Source organism: Orbicella faveolata, unplaced genomic scaffold, assembly GCF_042242905.1.
Source record: "Orbicella faveolata isolate gen_17 unplaced genomic scaffold, um_ofav_v1 contig_34, whole genome shotgun sequence".
NCBI lineage: Eukaryota > Metazoa > Cnidaria > Anthozoa > Scleractinia > Merulinidae > Orbicella > Orbicella faveolata.
Genome location: NW_028301563.1, coordinates 28,273,146 through 28,295,162, shown reverse-complemented (window position 1 = coordinate 28,295,162; position 22,017 = coordinate 28,273,146). Strand labels below are relative to the sequence as shown.

The 22,017-nt window shown below is 40.0% G+C and overlaps 2 protein-coding genes across 3 annotated transcripts; both read right to left on the bottom strand.

Annotated features, from left to right (window-relative positions):
* Nucleotides 1–1,591: 1,591 nt before the first annotated feature.
* Nucleotides 1,592–3,082, bottom strand: LOC149105620 (uncharacterized). The gene is made up of 2 exons (XM_089270547.1): nt 2,678–3,082; nt 1,592–2,274 (listed from the first exon to the last, which is right to left on the bottom strand). Exons 1-2 carry the CDS (start codon nt 2,711–2,713, stop codon nt 1,888–1,890), a joined length of 423 nt encoding a protein of 140 aa, XP_089126673.1. The 5' UTR covers nt 2,714–3,082; the 3' UTR covers nt 1,592–1,887.
* Nucleotides 3,083–7,961: 4,879 nt separating this feature from the next.
* On the bottom strand, nt 7,962–21,937 carry LOC110061614 (signal transducing adapter molecule 2-like). 2 transcript variants are annotated; one of them, XM_089270529.1, is made up of 19 exons: nt 21,633–21,937; nt 21,463–21,547; nt 19,621–19,696; nt 18,857–18,952; nt 18,176–18,255; nt 17,559–17,622; nt 17,083–17,173; nt 16,344–16,381; nt 15,830–15,889; nt 15,351–15,451; nt 14,234–14,325; nt 13,653–13,721; nt 13,012–13,046; nt 12,214–12,301; nt 11,815–11,869; nt 11,171–11,233; nt 10,740–10,854; nt 10,400–10,507; nt 7,962–10,318 (listed from the first exon to the last, which is right to left on the bottom strand). In XM_089270529.1, exons 1-19 carry the CDS (start codon nt 21,673–21,675, stop codon nt 9,947–9,949), a joined length of 1,731 nt encoding a protein of 576 aa, XP_089126655.1. In that variant the 5' UTR covers nt 21,676–21,937; the 3' UTR covers nt 7,962–9,946. The 2 variants fall into 2 exon arrangements, with proteins under 2 accessions (XP_089126655.1, XP_089126656.1); XM_089270530.1 differs by lacking the exon at nt 15,830–15,889.
* Nucleotides 21,938–22,017: the final 80 nt, after the last annotated feature.

Sequence of the window (22,017 nt, the reverse complement as noted above, 5' to 3'; positions counted from 1 at the left end):
ATCTGTGAGCGAGTATTTGCCCATAATGTGCCCAAGGATAAACGATAAAGAATATGACTATTATTCCCGATGAAGACCTTATTCGCAAGGTTATCTCTCTTAAGTTATTTTTAGACATGGTACCCAGTTCTTTTGTGGGTAATGCTGCCACTCGCGTAGCGTAGATGTTTTCGAGGGGGATAAAAACGCTCGCAACGCCGCTTAAGGATGGGTTTTACCAGTGCCACAGTCGGAATCGGAGTCGGAGACGGAGTCGGAGTCGGAGTCGGAGTCTTAGTGGGCTCGGAGTCGGAGTCTTAGTGGGCTCGGAGTCGGAGTCGGAGTCGGAGTCGGAGTCGTAGTCGCAAGAGCGCTTATGATCTAGTGAAAATTGGAGTCTGAAGCTCGACGGAATAGAAGTCGGAAGAATTAGAACGTTTCCATTTCTTCTGATTCAGTTTACGACTCCGTCGCTCATGATCCTGTGAAAACTGAATTGTGGGAATCGGAAGCAGAAGTGCAAGAACCAACCAATCACAAGGCCTAAAATCGAGCATTGTGATTGGTTTATCCTTCCACTTTTGCTTCCTACTCCGACAATCTAGTTTTGACTGGATCATAAGCGACCGACTCATAAGCAGAATCGGTTTTCTCCTTCCAGCTCCGTCAGTTTGATTTTCACTAGATTGTAACGCTCTACGCTTCCGATTACGACTCTGACTACGACTCCATCGCCATGAAAACCAGCCCTTAGGCCGTCCACGTGGGTGCAATCTTCGTCACGGTACTGGATATTTCTAAAACCCTCCTAGGTTTTCTAAAAGCGAGAGTGCTCTAATTAACTTGATGGGGATTAACGTGGGAATAAGGCCTTTGACAGGGCCTAGTCCTGTTTATTTTCATTCTCCATTGCCTTCAGACATCCTGATGAAAGCGACACTGATTTCAACAAGATGGGTCTTCAAAGTAGTGACTCTAATTGTAATACTTTCGCAACAGACAAGCGCACGGCTGCAATGCAAAAGCGGAAAAATAATTACTTGAGCTTCGAAAAGTAATTGGTTTTGCGTTACAGCGCTAAGCGATTGGCCCAAAAATCTCTGACTGCTTTTTCATCCGATTGAAGTAAAACTGAACCAAGCGTCACTCGTTCGCACTCGTTTTCCCGCGCTTTGCATCAGCTACATGTATTTCCGTAGAGTTCTGATTGGTTCATTGGATATTGTCTGTGGTTTTGATTGGCCAGAGTGACTGCTTTGTTATTGGTTTAACGACACTCGAGAGACTATTTTCGTATACGCGGTATTGGACTGGAACTAACTTGCAACTGAGGATGATGTGGGGAGTCTTTTCAAACGCAAATTAATAGCATTTATCACTTTTTTAATACCAGGGATAAGGATACGGTCTTAAAAAAACCGCTCTATTAAATAGTCTTTACTAATGGATGAAACTTTTTTTGCATATGGTCCAATATAGCTTTTTACTCTCGACGTAACCCTATGTTGCCATGGCAACCATGTTTTGAGACTTTTCCACCAAAATTGCAATTGAGCGTCGGTTGAAGTGCACCTTTATTAATTAACTCTTTAATATTCAAGGCCTTATACTGGTGACCAATAAAGTCATTTTATTGCATTTATATCAGGTACAGATTGAAATCACATTTTTCTTAGATTCTATCACCTAAGAATCTTTTGTAACAGTGACTTTTATGAACCTGATCCCGACCCTCTCTCCTGCATCACCCTTGTAAACCTCGAGAGTGACTCCCTTGCTGAGAACCAGTCTGTTGTTGTAAGCAGCGGTCCTCACGAAGCCTGCGTCATGCGCAGTGTAGCACGATCCCCAGCGTTCATCCAGCTTGAGAGTGAAGACAAACTGACCGGGGTAGAAAGAGTCGCTGGTTTATGGACCAACTGGATCATGTCTTATAGACGTTAAACTGACGCCGGACACGCCTTCCATTCCGTAGCAGGGGGAATGATCGCCGTAATTTCCCTTATCGCATGTTCCAAAGCCGATAAATCTGATACCGTCTGACATACCATATTTGATATCGCTGTCAGTGTCTTGCCCAGTGCTGACGTCATGTGCGACTGTGATCTCAACAGTCAGCGGTAAGGCATCTGTTAAGACACCTGCGGGTATCAATGGAACTTTGAGCAGCGCAGCGTGTGCTAATGAGCCCGCGTTAAAAGTCATTTGAGCAGCGGATACTGTGCGTTCGAGAGCGATGTATGACGCATGTGTTTCAAGCCATAAGGGCGTCATGTGGAAGACTTTGATGTTTCCCTAACAAGAGGAAAAAAATCTTACTACTTCAATAAAATTAAGAGCTTAAAATGTGTCGACTACAAAAGTAAATAATATACCGCGTATTTTGTTCCAAGAGGGCGCGGTAACGAACTAATGATGCAATCTGATTGGTTCTTGGCGTGGTCCGGATTTTCCTATCTCTGACCACGGTCACGGTAGGGAACGCGAACGATGTGTGTTTGGAAAATGTCAACAATTATAAATGAGGTTTGAGAAAGATGAGGTATAAATTAAATTAAATTTTAAATCATTTACCGGCTATGGTCGGTCTGTGTCAATGAAAAACTGTGACCTCGGCATTGAAAATACCCAAAGCCTCGGTCACAGTTTTTTACTATACGGACCTCCCAATCGGGAAATAACTTATATGTATCCTCACCTCTCCATTGCAGCTTTTTGCTTGACAAAGTGGCATACAGATAGACTGACCAGGCGTATCATCCGCCTGCAAAAACACAAGTAGACGTAACTGTATTTAGCTGGAAGCGCCTTTAGTGTATATAGACTCTCTCTCTAGAACTTGAGTTAATTCCCTTCTTATTCGTAAATCTTTTAAACGAGGACTAGCCCACGGCCTCTTAGCATCCACCGTATGCTTTTTCCTGCTAAAACATTGTTTTTTTCTCTCGAAAAAATGTTCATTCTAATTGGGCAACGAAAAAGAAATCGAGCAGAGAGCCAACTGGCTCCTAACCCTGTGTGAAATACCACAGCGCCGGAACTCAGGTTTAATACAGCTAAAGGCTATCCAATTGAAAAAAAAGAAACTTAAAATTATCGGAATTACATGGATTATTGATCATGCCTTCAGTAAAAAAGGAAAATGGCAATGAACGGTTATTGAAGTGCTTATACCATGACCTTTTTGCAATGGAATCTTAGAAGCTTTGTATATTCACTAAATTCGGCAGCATAAATTAATCTGTGGAGGTGTCTCAATTTCGGGGTCCTTAAGACTCACCGAGGCACCGAAATCCTTGTTGGAAATTCCGACTGTGACTTAATTAAACGGTTTTAAAGGCGTGACAACACATGAAATCACGTTTGACGTGGAAATATGGGACACCGCACTCGCCAATTTTCTCAAGGCTTTTCAGTTAGTTCTTATTCAGTTTTGTGATATTTAAAGTGATGATGATTAAACAGGAAAGAAAATGCGTGATAAAACACGTTCAAAGGCTTTACAATAAAGTAACAACTGAAACATCGGATGAACAATATTTGATATGGAATGTAAACGTCAATTTTCATTTTCGCTCGCTGCAGATATTTTGCGAGAAAAATATTAAATTATTCAAGGGTATTTATGTTCATTCAGTTACTTCAAGTTTAGTAATTCTTTTGACGGTAGCCGTTTGAGTAGACCCAGAGAGTATCACCTCCCACAGGCTTTGTAACAAATCAGGAGTTTGTTTGTCAAACGTTAATTTTCACGGTGGAATCATAAGCTTTATACGGCCGTTCTTGTCGTTTAGCTGAGAAATTTGAGGAAACACGTTGTTGCTTTTTTTGTGGGAAATCCTCACCACACTCGCTTGAACGCTAACACGCAGTGAAGAGAAAAGCTGTCAGACAACTAAAAATATAAATGTTAGAAATTTACTTACTGATGAAGTCACGACAAACAGCGACATTGCTGTAACGGATAGAAAACAAAGACGCCACAAAGCCATTGTGAGGAGAGATTCTCCAGAAGCTTATTTTATGCCTACGACTCTTTTTGGAAATAAGTTGCAAAAATAACTGCGTATTTGTTCGCAGTACAAGCTAATTTAAGTACACTAAAGACATCATCAGTGGGATGTTCCTGCATATTGTCAACATTATCATATCTTACTGAAGGCATATGTTGACTCGGCTGACGTTTTCACAGGAAACCGAATGTGAAATTCGCACGATTTCGTAATTTAAATTTATTTTAAGATTCTTGGCTCGCAAAAGCGGCATTTGAAAACTAGACATGACGTGAACTGACAGAGAAATTACATTTAATTTAGAACAGCTCCCTGTGTTCATTAATTTTAAACAATGCTAGATTCTAACTCGAGATCGATAACTCCCCTTAATCACAGGCGGCCCAAGCTCACAATGCGAGGAGTTTTTTTTAAGAGTAAGAAGAAAACCAAAAAGGACACAGACGGGGAGACGCAGGTGAGTGAGTATTAGGCTTACTTAGGCTTACTTAGGCTTACTTAGGCTTACTTAGGCTTACTTAGGCTTACTTAGGCTTACTTAGGCTTACTTCTTTATGGGAACATTCAGCGCGCGAAACGTGACACGGTTACCGCCGACATCTAGTATTACATAACGACCGAGTTTGGTTACGCGAAACGTGACCTTCGCCTTGCAGTATGTGGTGGTGTTGTGTTACAACGGTTTGAATTTATAAAGGTTTGTATGGGGAAAAACGGTAATCATTGTTGAAGCATTGTTGTGAGCATTGTTAAAACTTTCACGGACAATCCAACGATTAGATTGAGATTGCCGGTGCGAACGAAGCACTTTTTTTCAAAATTTGTAAACACGTCTAGTCGTTGCTTTGATTGGCTTGTCACAACAATGCTCCGTCGGCGGCCTGGACAAAAATCTTCCCAGAGGACCGTGGAGCAAAGTACCTGGCTTGTCGTGAACTGTGCGCTCCCTTCCTCTGGTCAGGGTCAGTTTGTTAGCCCGGCATTCCGCTCGGGTTTCGAATGTGTCCACAAATGGTCCCGGTGTCACAGTGATATGTGTATCCCCGTGATATGTGTATCCCCGCACATATATCACTAGTGATATGTGTATCCCCTCCAAGATGGCGACCAGTGATATGTGTATCCCCCACCCCCTTCCCCTCTACTTTAAATAGCAATATCCTTCTTGAAAGCGCTCTCGTCGTCCGGTCGCTTACTGGACGAACGACTAACCCAAGCAGACTTAAAACACAGATCTCAATTTTTGTAGTTGAAAAAGCATACGTATCTGCTGCTGGAATTGTGTTCTTGATCCTAACTGGTTTTCTGAGAGCAGGATATAATGAATTTAAAGTTGAACACCAAATGGATCTAGATATATTTCAATTTGAGTTTCACGGCACGGGATTTCTAGGACGATATTAATTGCGCGGTGCATTCTCACCCATCGAGTAACGCATATTCTCCACTGTTCATCGCCTTGTTTGCATCTGAATTATTCGTGGAGTGAAACACATATCACTGCTTCGACCCGCTCGCCATAAAATGATTAGTGGCACTCGTGTATCCCCTGCACCCGCTTTTCAGTTCGACTTTTTGTAAGATATGTTAAGTCTCAAGCTGTATACATTGCTATACTGCGAACATTGCTAACAAGTTTCATAACAATCGACGTTTATTCTTCGGCAGTTAGCCTAGATAACGGCTGTCTTTAGGGGATACACATAACACTGCGCCATGTAATAATTAGTGATATGTGTATCCCCTGCATGCGGTCGTGTACAACTGAGGTCAGTGAAACTCCAGAAATCCCAAGCTATGAATAAATGCCGGGTGTGAATATTTCTAGCAAGCCAGCTTTGACAATGAAATGTAATGGGCATTTTTCTTCTTGGGTAGAAAGCCAATATAACAGCTGTGTCCATGGGGATACACATATCACTAGTTCATGAAATAATCAGTGACATGTGTATCCCTTTTATCCCGTGCACGCGTGCACGCGTTTTTAGTGGAATTATCGAGTTTCAAACTCTAGTAAACCCAAGCCGTGTAAAAACGTCGGGTGCTAATATTTCCTGCAGTTTTGACAACGTTGATGCGCTATATTATAACAGTTGTGTTTATGGGGATACACATATCACTGCGCCATGAAATAATTAGTGATATGTGTATCCCCTGTACGCGATTTCAGTTTAGATATTTAGACATTCGAGTTGCAAACTCCGCAAACCTCAACCTGGGTATAAACGTCGTCGCGAGTAAGCAGCCAGCACGTTTCGGCAATAATTGGCCATTTTCTTCGATCAGGTAGATTAAGATAGCCAATCTAAAGGCTGTGTTTAGGGGATACACACTGAGATCACTGTGCCATGAAAGTTAGTGATATGTGTATCCGCTGTTCGAAGTTTTAGTCAGATATACAATCGAGTCGGTTGGAACTCAACCAAACTCAAGAAATCCTAATCTGCTCCGTTGGGCGCGAATTCATTTCTGGTTTCTCCTACTCTTTACAGCGCTCGTTGGAACCTCGCAACCGAGTCGCCATTTTGTTCGTTGAATGCCCAGGCGCGTATCAGTGTTTTGTGTATCCCCACGGGAGATACACATATCACTAGTGATATGTGTGCGGGGATACACATATCACGGGGATACACATATGACTGTGACACCGGCAGCATGATCACTGATTCCTGATGGTTAGCTTTCTTCGATTCAGAGCTTTGTATCGTGCGCTGTGGAGATGAATTTGGCTTGGAATTTAACTGCAAGGGAGCGCTTAAACCTGTACCATGATTCTGCGGAGGAATTGGGGCGGCTGGCGGGATTTCAGTGTTTTTTTTTCGCTTCGAGCGGGGGTCAGTACAGAATCGAGTGTGTAGCCTTTACTCTTTCTTGGTAGAGGAAAACCAAAAAGCGACAACTTGCTTAAAAGGCTTCGGATCGAGCTGAGAAGCGAGATGACAATAGAAAAGACAACAAGGCATTGAGGTGAGTCATTTTTATTGCAAAAATACCAAAATTTCAGCTATAATGTCGATTACCGTTTTTCCCCATACAAACCTTTATAAATTCAAACCGTTGTAACACAACACCACCACATACTGGAAGGCGAAGGTCACGTTTCGCGTAACCAAACTCGGTCGTTATGTAATAGTAGATGTCGGCGGTAACCGTGTCACGTTTCGCACGCTGAATGTTCGCATAAAGATTAAAAAAAAAATACTCCTCGCATTGTGAGCTTGGGCCGCCTGTGCCTTAATTAACCCTATTGAGACCAGCGTAGGGGAGAGTGAGGGAGAGAGTGGGAGAAGCGGGGGTGGGGGGGGGGGGATGCTGAGGCCCTTGCCAACTTTGTAACCTTAAAACGATTTAAGGCCATTAGTCCCAAATTTGGTGACCTTTTCCGAAATATTTCTGGGAATAATTGGGCGTGACATGTCATTGGTTACGAGCTTGATGTCTACGTTAACAATCATATTTTGGCAACCATGCATGCCTTTCAAATTTCCAACTTTGCCCACGAAAATTCTAACTTCTTTAGAGCAACTTCTTTTCTTTATTTTTAGTTTTTTTTGCCGGTTTTGACTATATTTTTCAGCCACGTTTGCTGGTTTTGTAACGTTTTTCAAAATTAGTGGATCCAAAGAAATTTGGACATGTTGACGTCATCTCTACGTCACCTGACGTTATTGTTCCATATTATGGGCCCCGAGGGAAACATATTTTTCAATTTTCTAAGAGTTACAGTGTGAGGGAGTCAAGTGGGTTACAACTGATAGAGTGATCTGGGGGGTGGGGGGGGGGGGAAAGACTACCAATGGACTAGCACCCTACCCAGGGGTGGCAGCCTTATTCTAAGTTGCTCCACGCTACGTACCAACTTAAGCTGGATTGACCAAGTGACCTAGATCGACTTCACCCCCTCCCCTCCCCCCTCCCTCTATATGACGAGGACGGTGAACTTAAGTTAGTGGCCAGCATTGAACAAAATTATGTATCTCTTAATAGTTTATTTCTATTATACACTGATAAAATTATTCCTGTGTATTTTAGACAAGATCTTGTTTGCAAATTCAAACCGTACTCTTCTTCATCGAGTTTTTAACAAGACAGTATCACTAGCTACCTGAACTATTGGAGCTAGTTTTCTTCTTCCTACACAGGAGCTCGTCAAGTGGAGTATTCACGTGCTGTCATTTGTCAAAGATTTATCAAGCAAGGCTATTTTTAGAATGACTGTCCACTAATACTCATGTGCCGAACAAGCACAACAAAGACAACATCAACGAAGTCAACAACAACAGGTAATAATCAAAACTAGAAAGCTCAAAATACGACACGGGAAGAAGGTAAAATTACATGGTTTCTATGCAGACAGCCTTTCACAAATTGGCGTAGAATTTCCCCAAAATTAGCCTCACTTGTAAAACAACTTTTACCACTCGACACTCTAGTGCATTACCAATGAAATAAAAGCCATGGAGCAGTACTTTCACGTGGTACTGTTTATTATTCTGTACAAGGTAGTTCTAACTTTTAAGTCTGTGGATGAAACCTTAGTGTGTGACCATTCAAATAAAAGCTATTGTGCACTACTTTCATGTGGTACTGTTTACTGTGCTGTACAAGGGGGTTCTAACTTTATACCTAATGTATGACCATTCAGCTATTGAGTACTGTAGTGGTTTATAAACAAGATTAAGTGAAACTATCACTAAAACAGAAGACGCACGTGCTCTATCCTTTGACACAATTTAAAATAAGCAAGGGGATTTTGTACAGACTGTAATTTCAATCTCCCTTTGAAAATTTCCAACACAAGAGCAAGTGCTCTGTTAGAACTGTTACTTGAGTTCAACCCAAAGTAGCATTTTTCAACCATTGGGTTAGCTGGAATCCCGTTGATGAATTTAAAGTTCATTTATGTCCTCCACAATAAAAAATAAACCTATAATGTCGTTGGATTTCCGTCGATCCGGTTAATCAAGTTTTCACTTGCTCACGTCAGTCACCCGACATGTTTTAACCAATCGCAATCAAGTAACTGTGTCTTTTGTGAGCCAATGATATCAAAACCCTAATTTATGGAGTCGATCAAGAATATAGTTTGTCGAACACTTTTTAGACATGAGATTACAATTAAAGGCGTTAAAAATTTATCACATGGCAGTTCATGTTGATTACGTTCCTTTTTGGACGTGCATAAAATTTGGCTATTACACGTAAAACATTTTATAATTAACAATTAGACCCGTAGCCCGCAAGGGCTACGGGTCAATAGCCCATGAGGCGAAGCCGGACAGAAAAGGACAGAAAAGGTAATAATAAAGTTAGCAAATGCAAGTTGAAGAAATATTTATTTGGGAATAAAAAGAAAGAAAGCGTCACGCTCGATGGCGCCAATTTCGCTACTCGATGACTATTACTAATAGTCCCCTAGTAGCGTAGCCAATCAAAATGCAGGATTTGCATTAATCCACTAGTTGGGTGATACTAACAAATGATATCTTACACGCATTTCGTATTGAGGAACTGTAAAACAATTGCTCACGACATCTATATTGCACCGTACATAACTCACAAATAACGTCTAATCCTACTTAAAAATCGTCTTAATCAAGCACCATTTTACAGTGTTATGTATGGACCTTGGTTTTGAACAACGAATACAACTCATTACACCAGTTTTTATTATCAAGGGATTCCTTCCCAAACTTCATTCAACTCTGAAATCTTAAACTGTTTTGGTGTTACATTTAGTTGAGCTCTGAAAAATTCATCAATCAACGTTATTTTCTTAACAGGACGTTTCTGACCTAGACAGGTCCAACTCAATTGTTTACCGTTATGAATGGGCTTGTTTTCGCTCGTCTTGTCTAGTGAAAGGGAATTTTGTGTTTCCTTTTAAAGCCACAAAACTTTACCACTAACGACTAATCAATCAAAGCCAGGAATTTACGAGACCGCAGTCACTATCAGAGCAGCGGCTGCTGCGAGTAAACCATTTGTGGTTGCGCGGGAAAACTCGAGTAGCCCGCGACGCTAGGTTGCGCTAGAGACTGGGCATAGTAATCATGCGGTGCACTCTGGGACGGATACTCGGGTGGTGCCGCAGGAATCCCCTGTTGGTAAGGAAGTTGCTGTTGCTGCTGGTAGGACATTGGTGGTTGTTGAACTTGCTGTTGGCTTGGGAACGTTTGTTGGACGTTGCTTGGAGGCTGCATCGGGGCCTGGGGTGGAGCTTGCGCTTGGCTGAGCTGAGTCGGTTGGTAAGGCGCTGAAGTCACGTGGTTGGACATGTGACTTGCGTAGGGCTGCACAGGCCCTTGGCTCGAGTATGCCGTGCCCTACGAACCGTGGAAGAAACAAACATTACTTGGAAAAAGTGCCGACAGCATGAAGAATTAAGATTTCCTCCAAACACTCACCATAACAGATGACCCCAGAACGGCACCCGGCTCGCTCATATACTGAAGTGACGTTGGAGGGGAGACCTGGGGATAACCTGCAGGATGTGGGGCATAGAGCTGGGTGGCCTGGAAAAGAGTAACGGGACAAGTTAGTGTAAACGCAGGGCAACGTCCATGTGAATTACTTCCCAGGGCTTCTACACATGTAGAAAGTGAATCGAACCGTAATCGGGGTGAAAATGTCGGCCTTTCCACAAACCTTGCGACGATGGTTTTGAGAATTTTGTTACCATAAGAAAAAACATATCCAACATTGAATATCCGGTAGAGTTTCTTAGGGACGTTCTATGCATCTTACTTGAGGGTATTGCTGAGCTGTTGATCCAGGCAGCTGATACATGCCCATGGAGGCCTGGGGATTAGCGCCATATCCATAAGGCAGCGTAGGAACTGGTAATGGCTCTTTCATCAGCCTGTAATACAAAAAGAAAAACCTGCTTTACTAAACTGTTTTTGAAATATTTTCTTTTTTTTTTTACGAACAAGAGAGACAAACAGAAAGAGAGCGTTACATTTTTAAGCTTTCACTTTAGACAGATTCAGCACACTTCTGTCAGCCATTCCTTAACTCCACAGCAAAAAGTCCACTTGACATCTTGTGATCAAATTTTTGAGCTCAAGTGCCAGGGGTCATTTTAAGTTGCAATGATAGCACCCCACATTTTTGCGCGAGAAGTAAGTTTAAATTATGAGGGAGGCAATGAAAGAAAAAAACTATCAAGAGATTACCTCTGGTATAAACTCAACGCTTGTAAATATTGTTCGTTCATTGATGATAATTCTTGGCGTTTCCTACAAAAAGGGAAAAAAGATGATGTATTACTTATAACCGATCATATGCTAAGGATGGAAGGAAATGTTACTCCGAAATCAGCAGTCCATAGAAAGCCTGAAGGGAGGAGAAAACGTAGAAAGTCAAAGACAACTTGGAGGAGGACGTTCAAGGCTTTTTTTTTTCTTTTTTTTTTCAGGCTTTATTTTCGTGACTGCTCAAGTTGATTTGTACAACATTCCGTAGGAAAAACGGTGGCGGCTGTACATTTTACCACAATCCCATGCAAACTTTGCACAGCCCATAAAGTACAAGGAAAGCCATACTTAAATGCAACACTTGTCCCTGAACTGACGACATTGTGTATGCTTGGTTTGAACTGTTTGGAACTTTTCTGTAAAAATTATGGGTAAATGAGCAATTCGCCATCTATTTTTCCTACGGTTTGTAACTTATTAAAAATGTAACTGCTAGCTAGATAAATTCTCATACATGGGGTTTTACACAAATGTAAGGATAGCTTCCATCAAAACAACACGATCACTAAAAGCGGGTTTTGTTAGTTGTAAAAAAAGAAAAGAAATAAAGAGGTTTGGTTCACCTTTCACTTTCTTCAATCTTGCCCTTGACAAGAGGCTCCATTCTGTAGCATTCATCTGTGATGTATAGGAGAGCTTAGTCAATTAACACAACAACACTTCAATTTATTAACTATAGAACATCCCGTGCCCGTAGTTTAACAACATGGTTGCCACAGATAAAATTCAAATTTCCCTGACCAGCTAAATACAAATGTCCGATTTAGTAGCGGCTTCTGGTCTCAACTTACAGTCGTCCCCTCCGCCCATTCAAGTAGACTCGTAAGTTTTCAAAGAATTCCTCTTTATTCGTAGCAGGGAGAAGCTGAAGCTCGATGATCCGACATGAAATCTTAGCCTGCTCTTCATCTCAACCCTGCTCAAGTGCAGAGTGGCACAATTTTCATTACAACAAAACGAACCTTCCATATCTTGAATTGTTTCCTCTTGTTCGTCTTCGCCTTCGATATTGGCTCCCTTTAACATGTTTGTACACAAGTCTATCTTTTCCTAAATGCAGATAAAACGTTATGGTATTAACAACAGTAAAGTAAAGTTAAAGTCTATATACGAGCCAAGTGGCCCATCAGGCCGGCGCTTATCCCGGTTTCAGTAACATGAAGCGACTTATGACTGTTTCTATGAGAACCTGAAGCCAATCCGACATGAAATCTTAGCCTGTTCTTCGTCTCAACCCTGCGATGCTAGTCCATCGCAGGGTTAAACCAAGTCCCATTTAATTTGGGAATTGAGGGGAAAAGAGAAACTTAACAAATTTGCAATTTTGCACTGAAAACGTCGGAGCCATGTTACAATATTGATATATGGAACGTGGCCTGTTAAGCCTTCCCTGAACGGAGATTGAAGGGGGGTAGGGAGGAGGCGAAAGGGGGAAGAGGGGATGAGGGAGGGGAGAAGGGTGGGTGGGAGGAGAGGCAGGGGTTCCATTGCTCTCTATTTCTTCCTTGGCCTCAGCTCTCACTATCTTCATTTTAAAGTTTCTTTACAACCTTTCCACCTGCATAACCTGCTACGCTCTTTAAAAATATTTCTTTTCAAAGTAAAACGTTAGAAAAGCGCATTGATGTCATGTTATCAATTGTTTTACTACGCTTATTGACGCATTGATTTACGAAAATTGTTTCAATGCCTCTGAAAAGCCCCACTCAGTAAGTTGTCAGTTAAGATATTTATTCATCACTTTATAGCTCTAATCTCACCTCACTGATTTCTGTTTTCACTGGTACTGTTGACTCTAGATAACAAAGAAAGAAAATCGAAGTGACGAAATTCGAAGCTACACCGAGAGGGAACATTTCACAACTCATTAGCCTACTAAGCGGGCTAACAACTGTTTAAAAACAACTAAATATCTCTTGAAGAACAATATAGGAAAGTGTCAACAGCGGTGTACTACGGAAAAATTCACCGCGTGACGAGTGAGTTCTGTGGTACATATCATGCATTGAACGTGGAACGAACGAGTCTAGCAATGAATTTCATTTGAATCACATAGCTTTACGTGACTTATCTACTCAGGGACCAAGTTTGTCTCTGAGAGTACTAAAACGCCATTTGAAATATAGCCGCATCCAATGGCGATTTCACGCTTAATAACACGCCTTTATGGCCAGTCAGCGAGCGAGATTTTCTTGAATAGGCCATTTCTTACTTGCCTGTGTGAAAACGAGTCTCCGTGCGAAGCTATTCATATGACAGTGCTTAACCCGAACTATTCAATTCCACCTAGGGCTTTAATTCGTTTTTAAAATTTGCTTTCTTTTTTTTTTTAATTAATGAAATTCCCAAATTATCGAAAATCATTTGCGGTTATACAAGGTCCGTAAATAAAACACAGTACCTTCAGATGTCGGGGCCTGGTGCCTAGGTTCGTCAGCCCAGCGTACCTTCTTCTTTTCCACCTTCGACGCTGATGACAACAGCAAAAATATAAAACATATCGATTACAACTTGTAGAAGACAGGCTTTCAATTCACTGCAAACTTAGTAAGACTACCACTTCTGAGAAGCTGTTTCATATAGTTGTGCTCACGTTTTAGAGTGGGTCATTCAAACAGCTTGTTTTCATGCCATTTCTCGTTTCCAAAGTGGCCAGATATTCATTTTTTCGGCACAATAGTAAAAGGGACTTTGAGAGTAAAGAAACTTGTAGTTTCAGTCTAAGTTTAAGTTTAAGTTTAATTTTTTTTTCTTTTCTTACATATAGTTACATGTACAAAATTTGCTTGTCACCGCAACTAGTTCCAGAACTAATCGAGGCGGGGGCAAGAGTTTATATTAAAAAGGAAAGAAAGAAAAAAAAAGTAATGATCACTTACAAGAATACAACACAGCGTTGCACAAGAATACAACACAGAGACCCTGCATGGCCAGAATCTGGGTAGTTTTATATAGGGTAGATTTAACATAATACAAACTTACGACTTTCGGGCTCAGACAAATCCGACGTCACAAAGTTAGAAGGAAAGAGTCCTACGCCACGAGCTGTTTCACCCTTCCACCAGTTCACATCACTGGAAAAAGAGATGACGGTCATATAGTGAGGTATAAGTTTATGAGCAGGAAAACATTTGACCATCTTTCTTTATCGTTAGGTAGTGTTTTATATTAATAACATTGATATTATATATCTCAGTTGATACGCGCGCTGTGATTGATTAAGTTAGAGGCGGTATTCGCTATTTATTTATTTATTTTTTTATTTTTTTGTTGCCAAAGCGCCCCTGTGCCCCACTGGGGGCTATAAAGAATGATGAGGATGAAAGCGTTTCGTTATTTATCGTCAAGATTTCTCAACGTTGGCGACATGTCTCGAATTGAGTCATTTTGGTTTTGACCTCTACGAAATGGTCTGCCGAACCCGTACGATAGTAGAGATATCTCGTCATCACGGTCCGTACTGTAAGTTCTCCTTTGACCAATGGCCAGCACGCTTCATGCTTTGGTCGTAAATCGAAGGAGGAAAAAAAACCTTGGTCCATAACTTGCAGTGCGGACCTGGAACTCCATTAGTACGAGGTATTTATCATCCAAATGCACTCCGCAGAGTACAAATAACGCCGAACTGAACACAAGTGTCTCACAGTATTTGTACTCTTGGAAAGCAGTTTAGCAGGCTGGTTGCAGGGATCGCTTGTGGTCTACGGAACAACAAACCTCCTGGAGCGGATTCCCATAGGAAAAGGACGAGGGTGCCTCGTCGTACCCTGTAGGGGTTAAAAGATCGGGTTTGGTACCTCTTTGGGTGTGCAGTCTCAAAAGGTCCACAGTAGAAGCTTTTGCGGTACCTTTTAGGGTATTGGGTCGAACAAAATGACAGGAGAGCATGTGTTGTTTTAGAATTGGTTCCTCTTAGGGGTGAAAAAAGTTTCAAGCCACACCCACAAAACAGGATCTTGGCAGAGGTTCTTTTCAAAATTTCCGACGAGCACTCCAGTCCTTTTCATCTGGGAGTCCTCCCCCCACCCCTCCGGACAACAAACAGTAGGCGTTTGATAAAAGAAATGTTCAGCAAAACAAGATTAGGTTAGGAACCAACCTGTCATCAAGAACAGATATTATCTCTCCAGACTTGAATGTAAGTTCATTGTCTTCAACTGCCTCAAAATCGTACAACGCTCGGACTTTTTTGGCCTCAACCTAACATAATACAAAAAGACATTCAGTTGAAAGCTATATTGTCTTTCTTTAAGGTCGTAGCTTGCTTTTTTTGCTTGTACTGATAAATGTTTTTGCATTTCAGTTTCATAAATTTCTGTTGGATTCAAAGAGAACTTATTAATCAAAATCACTCAAGCATCAGGTTGTAGTTGCCATGGCAATGGCAAGTGTTACAAAGACAATGTCCCCCACCCTACCACATGCCATTGAAATTTATTCAAATATGATTGATCAAACCAAACAGAATGGAATCCTGTTACATAGATGTCATAGAGGTGATAACTAATAATTTCAATTTTGACTTGTTGAAAGCAGATCAAATAACTGGATATGCTGTGGTTCAAACAGGACACCTACCCTTCTTGCAGGAGCTGGTGAAGGTGAACTGAAGCTTGGATACAAACTAGAGACCTTGGGCTACAAATATTGAATGAAACAATCAAACTTCTAGAGTCATGAAAAACAACTGAAGGGACATCAAAAGAATGATCAACAGCTTAGTCACCAAACAAAATCAATTGATCTGAACCCTGTTTACACAAACAAGAACATGCCTACTCTGTTACAGGTATGTTTTTCAATGTTGTTCCAGAGAAGACTTACATATTAAGTATTTATATGCTGAGCAAAATCAAAGACAGCTGTAAAACTGCACGACGATGATATTTCAAGGCATTTCAAATTTTTGGTTTATCACTAGAAAGGTCAATATCATGAAATTTTGACCAAAAGCTCCCAATTGTGTACAAAGCATGTCACATACCACTGACTTTCAAGAAAGCAAAGAGAAAACTCATTGAAAAAGCAGTGATTTGAACAACATAGTAAAAACGATGACTACTTAAGCATAGTATAAATCAGTATGCTCTACCTTACTACTTTCTGCTTCCTGAAGGGACAACTGAATTGCTGAAGGTGAAAAAGAAAAAAAATGACAAATATCTGTATTAGAAATGCAAAGCAAGAGTATCTTAGGTCAAAACACCGTTGGCAAATCATCAACATACAGACACCTTACAAACCCCACATACATCTCCCACTAGAACAATGCTGAGATACATGTATGGTCGCATGGTTCAATGGAGAGAATTCCAATTCAGAATTGCACTTGATGTGAGGAAGGGAAGTAATGTATCCAAACACCGGGAAGAAAGTTGAAAATACGACGGGCAGCAGAGTATTTGTATGCTAATTAAGACCAGGTATACAAACCTCCTTCACAGTTGTGATTTGCTTTGTTTTAACTTGATGAATTATGAGTTTGAGAACGGTAGCTGAAGGCAAGAATTGTTTGCTAAAAAAATGGTGCCAAGATTTTTGCCAAAACATTTTGTTGTCGCAATCATGCCTGCAACAAACTGTACCATGCTATGGTTGCATATTGGTGAGGGAAGGTTGATGCCCTCATCTCTGACTATTTGTGATGTGACTGCACAAGGTCACGTGAAAACTCGACAAAATGTAAAGTATTCACTCGCTGAATGAAGGGTGTAATGTTGGAAACAGTTAAAAGCATTGAAGTTGCTTCAAAATCGAATTTTTTCATAGAGATCCTTTCTCAAGTTTTTGTCGGAATGAGTAGACCTGTGTAGTGTGTGATGTTCAAGTACCTCTGGCTAAATCTTCATCTTCTTGATGTGCACTAACTGTTGCAGGAGCTGAAGAATGACTTGATGAACTTGGTGAACTTGAACTTGTGTCCTATAAACAGTATGATTACAAACAATGCAATACTACATGTATATAAAAATATATACAAAAGTCAATAAAATAAATAAAATAATGAAAGAAAGTGGCATTTTTCCCTCTGAAAACTGTAGTTTTAGTAGTCAAAACTACTCAATAGATTTTGATTATGAAAATTACAAAAACACTTTGCATTTAGTTTCAACCACGGTGCTTCACTATCTGTTTACATTCTCTGTGTACTACATAATTTAATTTCATCTGAATTTCAGACTTTCTCTTCACAAATACAATGTAATAAATAGCCTCATCCCTATAATTTATTGCTGCTCAAATTGAACTGCAGGTGCAAAGAATCAAAAGGTAAGAAATAGAATAGAAGTATGTAAAATAAGCCAACCTTGGAACTGTCAGGAAAACTAACTCCATCTGCTTTGAGTTCTTTGTAAAGCGATGGTATTAGACTGAAATTGAACAAGAGGACAAAGTCTTAAAATTAATGCACATCATGAAATATTATTACTGATCATCTAATGAGAGTCCGAAGCGTGTCTGCTTAGTACAGGTTTCATTGTATTAAGCTTCAAGTAGTAAAATGTTATTGTACATCCACATGTACCTTCCATAATTTATCTGGTACCCATTTAAAACACCCTATAGTAGACATGTACAGTCAAACCTCTCTAATATGGACACGGAAGGGACAGAGCGAAGTGTCCATATTAGAGAGGTGTCCATATTGGAGGTCACTATGATGATGTCACTTTTACATGTAAGTTTCCACAGAAGTATTTTTGATTACACTGTACTGTATTTGCAAGATTTAGCGCCTGTCATCCATTTTAGAGAGGGTCTGTATTATAGACTGAGGTTTTTTAGAGGAAATGTATGAGAATTTTGCCGGTAAATAGGAAATTGTCCGTATTAGAGAGGTGTCCATATTAGAGAGGTGTCTGTATCCATGGAGAGGTTGGACTGTAATTGTTAACAAAAAAAATAACACACAAAATTGTATACCTCAACTGTGGGTCATCCTTGAAGCTAACAGACCACTCCTTTATCAGGCTTTTCAGTTTTTCGGTTACTTTGGGATGTCCCTAGAAAAAAAATGATGAACATGGTACAACTGATCAAAATCCATCCAGAAAAGTGTTCATCACATAACAAAACTATGCTACAAACACAGCACAGTCTCTATTGAAACCAACTTCTGAACCTTAATAACATGTACATGTACAAGTACAAACTGAGGTCTACACCAGCGTTGGAATGTTCAACCTTACGTGCCATCACAGGGATGACGTCTGAAAATAGAATGCAAATTATTGAAACCCCGCGAGAGTCAGACAACATTAGCGCATTCTGACAGAAATAGGAGGAAAATGAAGGCCAAATTCTCATTTTAAAAATTGTTTTAGGAACACTCGCTTACACGCATGAAAAAGTGTCAAATTCTCCACCGTTCCATTTTGTTTGTCTGAGTTATGATGTCACTCACACGCTTTGCTATTTGTGCTACTCCCAGCTGATGTCCATGTATGTACAACTGTAACTCAACACATGAAACAGAAAGCTGTTTTGAAACATTATGCACTTGTTAATACATTTTTAGTCGATGAGAAGATGAAGGAGCAGAATTTATTTCTATTATTTTGTATTTTTTTTTCTGAACTGTAATATTACTGTAACAGTACTTACCCTTGAAATTATACTTTTTGCCTCATTGACAAAATCCCTGGAGCACACTTCCAAGTGGAACACTTTATCACAATTATTCACACAAGCAGATAGGAGCTAAATTATCAAACGAGAAAAACACACCACTTTGAGGAACGTATGTAGTAATGAACCTACAGTAAGAAACACACTTGTCTAGTCTTGCCTCATTAATTGAATTGACTTTGTTAGTGATTGCAAACAATAGAAACAATTTATTTACAGATGATCATAACCGCTCACAAGAAATCTTAAATGGGAAATCTCCAAGAGAACAGGCCAGCATAACAACTACATGTACCAACCGACTCTTTGAAATTTTACATAATTATATCTAAACAAATGTGCCTGGAACACCCAACTTTTATAATTTAGTTGGTGTGATGTCTTTAATGATTTTACCAACTTAATAAATGTAGATGTAGATGTAACTTATTATAACACTCTGTAGGGAAAATGAGCCAAAGGTTCAATAAGAGTAACACTAACTGGACAACAAGTCCTTCTAGATGTGATAAGAAGGGGCATATCTGTACAATTACATGTACATACAAGTTCCTCTGCAGGATCAAGATCATCGATCCAAAACCACTGGGATCATGGCATAACAATGGACCTGATGAATCCTTACTCCGACTGGATTCATTGATTACTTAGATGCACCATGATCCAAGCGATCTTGGATCGTTGATCCTGATCCATATCATCCCAACGGAACACAGGTATAGCGTTACTTAAAAACTTACTGTAAGTGCTTGAATAGCAACGTGGGGAACTCTATGGTTTACTCTTTTCATTATTGAACGTAATGCATCTTTGGGTCTAAAAAGAAAAGTATAACTTATGATTATGCATTAGGAAATCAATATGATACATCCCTAAGGATAAACTAAGACAGTGGAATCCCAATTTTTTTTTAACCTCCATGGGAACAAAAATTGGTTTCAAAAATAGAGTACATGTGGTTCAAGAAATTTGGGGGTAAAATATTACAGTGTTTGACTGAGGAGAGGGAAAAGACAAGTTTTGGTTTGAGTTATTGGAGGTTTGAAAAATCAAGTATTTGAGAAATTGGGATTCCACTATACAAGTAGTTGAATTTATAATCCACCAACTTACTGATGAGTCATGGTTGGCCAGGTAAGCACAATCTCTACAATTGTGACCCCACGGTATATTTTTACAAGTATACAATCCATCTAAATGCTTCACATGACTGAATATGCACCAGCTAAAACTGGGGAACATCTGAGTGATATTCCACAATTTTCTTCAAAACTGCATGTGGTGCGAAAAAGATTTGAAGAAAATTAAAAACACAGTAGCCTCCATTTAGCATGAACATATGCTTGGATATTTGTCCTTGGACATTATTTGTTCCTCAAAGCTTACAGTTTTCAGAGCTACACTCTGGGAAAACTGTTCGCTTCTTAGAACACATAATGTCCATAGAAAAAATAATATCCACCATATTTTCTTGCCAAACAGAGGCTATTTTTTGTATATTTATGGAAAGGCAAAACCTAGAGGAATATAAAAGGTTCTCTGCAAAGTAAGTTCAATCTTCCCACTGTTCCTGCAGTTTGTTGTGTTTTTTGCCCTTGAACATTATACATTCAAAATTTTAAAACCATAAAGGTGATGTTAATGCAACATTCTCTGAAAATTAAAATTTGGACAACAATGTCACAAAAATTAAGGTTGCATTTAAGGTTGCCATGTACACCATGTTACATGACATTGATTTCGATTTTTAATGCAATAAATGTTGTGTAAAAAATCGACATTAAAAAAGGGCTTATGCAACATCACCCTAGAAGACATCATTTGCATAAAAGTTTATATCATCGAAGTTTGAGGCCAGATGGTTTTCAGAAGTCGAATAAGCAACTGCATGCTTTTGGTTCATGGCTAAACACTACTTGTACAACATTGTGGTACATGTAAGAACGTTCAAGGCAGCCTACGTTTAAGCTGTGTGTGGTTTCAACACTCTGCAAGGTAAAGTGTGATGTCATGATACAATGTACTGTCTTGATGATGTCATAATGATGTCACTAAAGACTGTTTCTTACAGTCACCAGGAGGTGCAGCTGAACACGTATTATTTTCTTGACTGAAGAGAAGTGTGTATTTCAAGCAAAATGTTTCATAACCACATCTCCTCGATTCTCTGCATACCTAAACTCCTATCATGTACATGTAATATTACCTCAATCTAAAACATGAATAACTAAGCTAGCTTTGTACCTTTGTCTGAAGCGCATCATCACATCACACTTCTAGTCTTACGTGTATCACCTTTACAAGAAGCTATAGCAGATTGAGAAGCTTGCTGTAATCAAGTCTAAAACTCTACAGCAATATCTCCCACCTCAGAATAAATACCAGGTATCAGTAACCTTCTAAGATCAACTGGTTCACTCTGGCAGAACTATACGGAAGCGAAACGTGTCTTTCATATCAAGCTTACGTACGTGCTAACATCAAATGAATGGGCGATACTTGAATATTCTTTCCTATGTGAATTGCGCGACCGCTCTAAAAGAATAAAAAGAACTCGCTAAAATGAAGATTTATCAACAAACCCAGACGATGTCCGTGGAATACGGTCACAGATTTCCATAATAAGTTGCCAGTCGTCCGTGGTATTGAGTTCACTTGTCGCTTTCTCTGTTGTTGAAATGGTAAATTGTTAGACATTTTGTTGTCTACTACGAAAGCTGTAGGAAAGCGACAGCAATGTGATTCTACTCACCAACATCTTGGTCAAAGGGTGAAGAACTAGAAAATAACGGCATTATAGGCCTACAGCAATTTTTTTCAACATAAAATCAAGGGTAAACTGTCGGAACAATCGTAACAAACTTCGCTCCTGAAATATTATTGACCATGATGTCATTGCGGCCTTAGAATTAAAACGAGATACCACTGACCAGTAGGATATTCAAGTCAGAACCTGAAAAGTCACAGGTCTACCATGTGTTCTATTTTCGACACATTGAGTTGTGCTGGTAAAAAATTTTTTCGTAATTTGAGGAGACAGGGGAAAAAAAAAAAAAAAGATTCAGGTACCAGGCAAATGCCCGGCACCCAGGGAATAACAACATTGTGCACTTCCATAAAATATTGATACTCCCTAC

Excerpts from the sequence above, each read along its gene's own strand:
- LOC149105620 (XM_089270547.1), bottom strand. The coding sequence starts at position 2,713 with ATGCCACTTTGTCAAGCAAAAAGCTGCAATGGAGAG. Across the intron at positions 2,275-2,677 it reads CAAAAAGCTGCAATGGAGAG|GGAAACATCAAAGTCTTCCA; the intron begins GTGAGGATACAT and ends TCCTCTTGTTAG.
- LOC110061614 (XM_089270529.1), bottom strand. The coding sequence starts at position 21,675 with ATGCCGTTATTTTCTAGTTCTTCACCCTTTGACCAAGATGTTG. Across the intron at positions 18,953-19,620 it reads TTGCTATTCAAGCACTTACA|CTCCTATCTGCTTGTGTGAA; the intron begins GTAAGTTTTTAA and ends TTGATAATTTAG. Across the intron at positions 15,890-16,343 it reads AGGAAGCAGAAAGTAGTAAG|CCCAAGGTCTCTAGTTTGTA; the intron begins GTAGAGCATACT and ends CAATATTTGTAG.